The sequence below is a fragment of the Canis lupus genome, chromosome 24, assembly GCF_048164855.1.
Source record: "Canis lupus baileyi chromosome 24, mCanLup2.hap1, whole genome shotgun sequence".
In the NCBI taxonomy this organism is placed as follows: Eukaryota; Metazoa; Chordata; class Mammalia; order Carnivora; family Canidae; genus Canis; species Canis lupus.
Window position 1 is genome coordinate 44593885 of NC_132861.1, and position 7473 is coordinate 44601357.

A 7473-nucleotide genomic window follows, 5' to 3' on the forward strand; every position below is an offset into this window, starting at 1 on the left:
GGAGTTATGTTCTATGCATATGGAGTTTGGATGACAGAAGAGGACCAGATTTAAGCTGTATGGGCCTGGCTAGCACTGGGTGAGAGTGGGTCCCAGGAGCTGTCCTCCTGGAGGTCATCCTCGGGTGCCCTTGAGGAAGGCTGTGTGAGTGCATGAGACAGATGGGCAGCAAGTGGCCTTCGTGTGGTAGAAGTTTGTGTTCAGGAGCACCTGGGTGGCTCGGTTGGTTAAGCACCTGACTTCTGTTCAGGTCATGGTCTTGGGGTCCTGGGATCGAGCCCCACATTGCTCAGCCCCTGCTTCTCCCTGTCCCCCCGCCCCTCCCCTACTCACACTCTCTTGCTCTTCTCAAATAAGTAAAATCTTAAAAAAAAAAAAATTTGTGCTCAAGCTTTTTAATGTTCTCTAACCGATCTTTAAAATAGTAACTACTGATATGTTTTTTTTTATCTTTTAGTTCTTCAGTGAATATGAGAAGTTACTTCATTCAGAAAATTACGTGACGAAAAGACAGTCACTCAAGGTATGACTCATTTATTTTTACGTAGTTCACTTTTCTTCCCCTGTGTCTGAAATTGATGTGGGGAAAGGAAGATGTGCTGGTGTGAGTCTCACACCTTTGAGAGGAGATTACATTTGTTCATGGTCAAGATTTTTGTGGAAAGGAAGGAGTTCAGCCGTGGTCCACATAGGCCACCTGGCCACCTGCCTGTTAAGTAGGGATACCAGAATGGAATATACAGAATTTTGAAGAGGTCTCCACCTCTTAGCAGTGCAGTATTTTACATTTGGAATCCTATTTTTTGGAATTTAGAATTGCATCCACCAGAGGAAGGCCCAGTAGCTGTGGGACAGCACAGGCTTGTAGCATGAGGGTGGTTGGGGGTGGGGGGGTGCTGATCTTTGGGACACACAGGCCACTTTGTATCAAACTAGGGTAGGGATGGTTCCATTTGAAATTTAAATTTAAGATTTAAAACTCTGGAACAGAAAAAAAAAATAAAATAAAAATAAAAATAAAAAAATAAAAAAAAACTCTGGAACAGGGTCTGGCAAACTATAGTTCACGGGCCACATCCAGGTCCCTGCCTGTTTTTGTTAATAAAGGTTTATTGGAACACAGATACATTCATTTATTTACATGAGGCTATTTCAGAGAATAATGCAGATTTGAATGGTTGCCGTAGAGACTATATGACCCGCAAAGTCTAAAACATTTCCTATCTGGCCCTTTACAGAAAGTTTGCTGACCTCTGCTCTAGAAAATTCTCATTGCAGTTAATAAAAGCATACACCTCACTCTGTCAGTAAGTGGTCCTGACAGGAACTATAGAGGAAATCACAGAGGATTTGGGGGGGACATCCTAATTCCATTTATACTTTTTGCCATGTCCACTTTAAATTCTACTCTGCCCAGAGTTCTTCCTGTCAGAGCTGTCTGAATTCATCTGATCAGGACTGCATTCCTGCTTCCCTTCCTGCCAGGGAGAGAGCACTCTTGAAGACCTTGTCTTTCTGTGAGAATGGACTAAAGGACATCAGGAGCATCTTTTATATTTTGTGTCCTTTGATAAGAACACTCTCTACCATCCACATTTCCAAAGCAGTCCTTTCCATATGGCCAGCTACTTCCTTCCTTTCCCTTAAGGCTGTAACTCTTACAGTGGGGACCAGTCATAGTCACAGTTTGGAAATGTGTCCCTGCTGAAATGGTCTGGTCAGGCTGGGGCACGTCCCACTCATTGCTGCTGTTCGGACCTTGCCTCCCAGCCTGGCCCATAGTCCAGCATCCAGGATCCTTAACGCCTTCCCTTCTCCAGGTGTGCTAGCTAGCGATAGCTGCGATAGGTCAGTCCTTTCATCGGGGGGGGGGGGGGGGGGGGGTGCCTACGGTACTTCTGGCAGCTGTTTAAGGACGTTTTCTTTCCTGTACATCAGTGTAATATATATTTGTAAGATTTGTGATCTAGTATAGGCTTCGCTGTGATTCTAAACACAGTAAAGTAGCCTCTGCCAACAGCCCCTTTCTGTCCAAGGGCCATGACGCCCTGTCTTCCCAGCATCACGTGGATGTGAGCAGCTGGATGGAGCCTGCATCTTCTGAAGCCAAGGATGGCAGGCAGGATTACCTAGGGTAGTAGCGTCTAGGGCCAGTATCTCTTCCCGGGAAGGGGGAGCAGTGTAGTTTATTTGGCAAATCAATAGACTTTGACCAAATTCTGAATATTTGGGCTGCTTAGTAAGGAGAAGGGCTTTCAAGACCTTTCTGCCACTTATGAATTGCCAACATGAAAAGGAAAGTTAAGACTGCCGTTTGCAAGACCTTAGTCGTGGACATGAAGCTAGGCTTCAGCTCCTACAAGTTTCATAATACCTCATGAATGCATGGAGCAATTTTAAGGACCAGTAGTCCTTTAAAAATGGATTTTAATTTGTACTTCCCTTTTTGTAGCTACATTGGCATTTATTCACCCTATATTTATTTTACCAGCAAATGTGAATTCCCTGTTCAAAACCTCAGACTTTTATTTTTATATCTAAAGAAATTTTTTGAGTTACCAATTATCCTTCTCCAGATAACCAGATGAGCCATGTTTGGTATGTCTTTGGTTTCTATGATAGAACATGAACACCAGTAAAGCTATAACTTTCACATACTGAATAATAACTTTTGAGTCTTCATAAGAGTAAATACTTGTTGCTGCTTACCTTGAAAGTTGTATATTTCATGATTCAGATTAATGTGAAGCCTGAGCTTACCCTTTGCATTCTTTCTATAATTTCTTTATAAATCCTAAGTAGAATAGGTTTGTTCTCCTGCACCTCAGGTTATTCTTGATTTAATATGATGACATGTTGCTTAAGGATAAGTGTATGGAAGCTTTGGACCTGGAACCCTCTGTCCTGGGAAGTCCAGATAAATCACTTTTTAATTAAGATTTATATTTAAACAAGAATTATCAACTTCAAAAAAAAAAAGAATTATCAACTTCTGACCATTTTCTTTGCTGGGTTTTTTTGTTTGTTTTTTGTTTTTTTTTAACGAGATAATGTAAATGCATATTTTAAAGAGTAGGCTCTGACAGTTTCAGATTCTGGGCCAAATGTGCCTTGAAATGTGTCAAGACCAGAGAGCAGTACTGGACACTCGGTAGGTTTACCCCCGCAAGAAAGGCTGTGTGTTTAAGTGGCCAGTAGGGGGCACTCGGTAACGTTAGGTCATAGTTTCCGCTCAGCTCATCAGTCTTTTGAATGCCTACTAATATTCTGTGTTTGACAGTGGTGATTGTAAAGTGAACTATTTTTTTAAACTCTGATTTTACTTGAAATCTTGATGATAATGTAAGAGTTAATTGTTTAAATGTCTTCTCAGCTTCTCGGTGAACTACTCTTAGATAGACACAACTTCACAATTATGACAAAATACATCAGTAAACCAGAGAACCTCAAATTAATGATGAATCTCCTACGAGACAAGAGTCGTAACATCCAGTTTGAGGCCTTCCACGTTTTTAAGGTAGAGTACTAGAACCATAAACAATATTTTCCTCTAGAATTGTTAATCTCCTTTCATTTAGCAGTTACTGGAATATTCACCTCATTTTGGTGATCTAAGTGATACAATTCAGTCAATGTTTATATTTGTGCAGTATAACATTGAAACAAAAATAGACCCAGAAATGGTATACCAATCTGGGCTGGGGACAGAAAAATTATATATTAGAGAGGAGTGTCATTTATCTTTGGCATAGAATATTATTAATCACAAAGTAAAGGGTAATCAATCCATTTCTTACTGCTTTTCTTGGAGGTTTCAATACTTACAATCCATTCTAACTTTTTGTACCCAGAAATAATATCTGGCCATTTTCTTCTAAAATCAGTTTATATTTAATACCAGCTACTGAATTTCAGAGCATGAATGAATGCGTCAGTCCTTCTTGTGCCAAAACATAAAATCCTCCCCACCATACACCCATCTTATAAAACGAGGTCTTCCAAAGCCGAAGCCTCTGGACCGTGAGGTGAACGGGCGGCAGGCAGCTCTGCTGACTGCGGGGCCATCGCTGGGCACTTGTCCTTCCCCTGTGACTCACACCAGTTTCTCTCTACACAGGTGTTTGTAGCCAACCCCAACAAGACGCAGCCCATCCTAGACATCCTCCTCAAGAACCAGACCAAACTTATAGAGTTCCTCAGCAAGTTCCAGAATGACAGGACCGAGGATGAACAATTTAACGATGAGAAGACCTATTTAGTGAAACAGATCAGGGATTTGAAGAGACCAGCTCAGCAAGAAGCCTAATTTCCAATCAACATCTAAAATATTAAATCCAAATTCAGCATTTGCTGTTAGCTATTCAGCATCAGGCGCTCTTAGCGGTTCATGAGGAACTTTACTGCTATCCTGCTGTTAAGTGAACGGTTTTTCATTTTACCTTTTTTGTTTTTTTTTTTTTTTAGTCCGAGTTGGAGAACGTAGCTGCTGCTTTCTTGCACACTAGAGCTCACGTGGACTTTCTCTTGATCTTTGTGTCGTTTCAGAGTTCAAGGACTCTGTTCGCTGTAGGAGTTCTGAACGTGGCTAGGTTCCTGAAGGCAGATGTGTAGATGGTGGTGTGGTTTAGGGAAGAAGGGGATTGCTGTTATCAGATTAAGCCTGCGTGTTTGCATTGATTTCTGTTAAAGATCCAAGCGTGGATTCATGGGAAGGTTATCCGCCTTCGCTAAAGGAAGATGGAGCAGAGCTGTATTTGGAATCAGAGGGCAACTGTATCCAAGATATGAGCTTTTTGGGTGGATAAAGTTGACGTGCAAATAAATTGATAGCAACTTCTCAAAGGTGTGAAGCTTCATAAGGTCATAAGGAAAAATGTATATATGCTTTTCACAGCTTTCTAGAATTTTTTGACATTTGATTTTCTTGAGACTTGTAAACCTGGATATGTTGAAGGGTATTTGTTAATTTTACTTTTTGGAAGGTATTTTAAACCAGTAGAGCTAACAGTGACACCTTGCATTTCATTTCAACAATGCTTACAGGTTTCTTTTGTATATAATTCTTAGAATGCTCATTTCTTTTAAATGATTTAATTTGTACAGCAGAGGAATGTTACTGTATTAGTATGTAACTATTACCTAATATTGAGTTTTTGCAAAAAAAAAATGAATGCTCATATGTAATTGAAATACTTCCGATCACATGAAAATGCTGATTTAACATTTAAGTATCACAGCATTAAAAGAAAAAATGGAAACCAATCCTTTGTATTCAGTTACCTACTGGGGAGCCGCCAGTCCGGCTACGTATTCCTGCGCAATGTTGGCCTTATTCATTTAAATGAGTTGTGAGTTTTGCCAGATATGGATGATCCCGATTATGCTAAATTACTGCTGATTCTCCGTGTGTGGGGGAAGCCTCTGTAGAGCACCTTTTCCTTCTTAGACTAAGTAATCCAGTACAATAGTTGTGAAACTGAATAATTAAAACTTTGGCTTCTCTTAGGAAAAGAAGAGTCCCTAGTCCTAGGTGTCCTATGGGGAAATTTATTTTTTTTAATGTCCTGTTCCTTAATGCTGCAAATGATCAGTATTTATGAAGTAACTGATTTTGCACCACTTTTTGTTACTGTGACCACAGCAGAACAACGTCTCCTAGAACATATCTGTGTAAAGTTACTAGAATGGTCTCTGTTCATCTTAGTGATACAAAGATCACAACTAACAACAAATCAGAGTTTGCCAGTTCAAATTCAGCATGGCTGTAGCTGATTAAGAAATTTATATAATTACTCTTTGCTAGCCTCTCTCACTAATTGAATTATCAGCCAGCAAAATGAGACTCCCAGTGGATGTTTCAAGCGTGAGGTTTCCAGACCTCCTAGGAATACCAGTGGGGAAAATAGCTCCAGAAAACATAGCTGTGTTTGTATTCCATCTCACTAAAAAGGCAGTCTACATTACAATTGGTTTTTCTGAGGCTGTCTTTTCCAAAATCTGTGTAGAATAATTGACATTTTTCTATCGGAAGTACAGAAAGCGATCCAAGCTCCTCAAAGTGAAAATATCCAAGATGTTTAGGAAGGGAGCAGCGGACTTGACCGTGATGCAGCCTTCTGGTTCTCGTGGTCTAGTGCTCCATGTCTGGGTTTAGCGTGAAAACATTAGTTTCACCAAGTGGACAAAAGGTTTCCTTGCCAGGCTCGATCTTCGAACTTGAAACTAGAACCTAACTAGGCTTCCACTGGGGCGTTGGCTTCGCAGCACTAGCGCCTCCATGTGGAAGGCAGTGAGGGTGCAGCCTGTCAAAACCCACACGCTGCTGTTGCACTGGGATCTGGGCAGAGTTAAGACTCGTTTTGTTTTCTTTTTTCAACAAAAATGTGAAAACATTCAAAGTTGAAAAGTTGCATTTGAAGTTATCATTTAATATATTCATATTACCAAAACTGTAATACTGGAAGTGGTTTCTTTTTGTGTTATAAAGGTTTAATTTTACATAAGTCAGTTACAGTTACTCAATGTGATTTTTAACCCTTAAAAATAAAAAAGGTGGAGATGTATACAATTGTTAACAATGCCATGAAAGCATTTCCTTTCTCCTGAGGAAACAAATTTCTTATCAGAATATCTGGCTGGCCCTGTAATTTAAATTAAAATAAAATTTTGGAGAAACAGCATTGTCCGTGTTTATGGTGTCTCACAGGTAGTTGCATCTGTGTGTCTGCGAGCAGCCCCGGCACAAATCGTGCCACAACCTAACCGGAAACCGCACGCACACCTCTGCCAAGTCTTTCTTCCTATTCGGGGTCTTATTTTTGGTGTCAAATGCGACTTCCCCTTATGCTCCCTGGCCCTGCCTCTCACGGGTCAGCACTGTCGCACCTCGTGTGATGGCTTTTTTAGACCTTGGCATTTGGGGAGCGGATCCTCCGCCCACGTCCCTGTTGACCTATTGGGAACGTACGAGGATAAAAGTGGATCCCCGGGCAGGAGGGTTATAAGTCGGGCTCGATTACAGTGACGGCGAGATGGCCACGGAAGCGCCCGAGCGACCGTCTGTCCTCCCCTCCACCTTGGTCTGTAAATGGGGCGATGGCTCGGGGCGCGGCGCCTTCCTGCCGAAGCACGTGACGCAAACGACCTTCTGCTTATCTCTTCTGGGTAGCTGAGTCCCTCATCTCCAAAGATGACAGGGTCCCCTAAGGTCAGGACCTGTGACTTTGCCCTTCCTCCGATCACACAGGAAGAAGTGGCCCCGCCGAGGGGCCTCTCCCTACCCCGCATCCACGGGGCCACCTTCCCCCGGCAGGAAAGACGGGGTCTCGGGCCCCTGGGGGTAACGTGTTGCTCTTTCTCTCTAGAATTCGTAAGGACCCCAAGAAGGCGGTGACCAGAAGAGCTGCTGCGGGCTCCAGGCTTGTTCGTTCAGGAGACTAGAGGCTCTCTGAGGTGATGAGGGAGTAGCCCCCC

At 42.1% G+C, this 7473-nt stretch overlaps 1 protein-coding gene across 3 annotated transcripts in view; it reads left to right on the forward strand.

Annotated features, from left to right (window-relative positions):
• CAB39 (calcium binding protein 39) overlaps window positions 1-6680 on the forward strand; it is an 83280-nt gene extending 76600 nt beyond the window's left edge. For all 3 annotated transcript variants that reach the window (XM_072796637.1, XM_072796639.1, XM_072796638.1), the window contains exons 7-9: window positions 458-523; window positions 3374-3517; window positions 4118-6680. In XM_072796637.1, coding sequence (XP_072652738.1) covers window positions 458-523; window positions 3374-3517; window positions 4118-4306 — 399 coding nt within the window. In that variant the 3' untranslated portion in view covers window positions 4307-6680. The remainder of the gene's footprint in view (window positions 1-457; window positions 524-3373; window positions 3518-4117) is intronic.
• The last annotated feature ends 793 nt before the right edge of the window (window positions 6681-7473 follow it).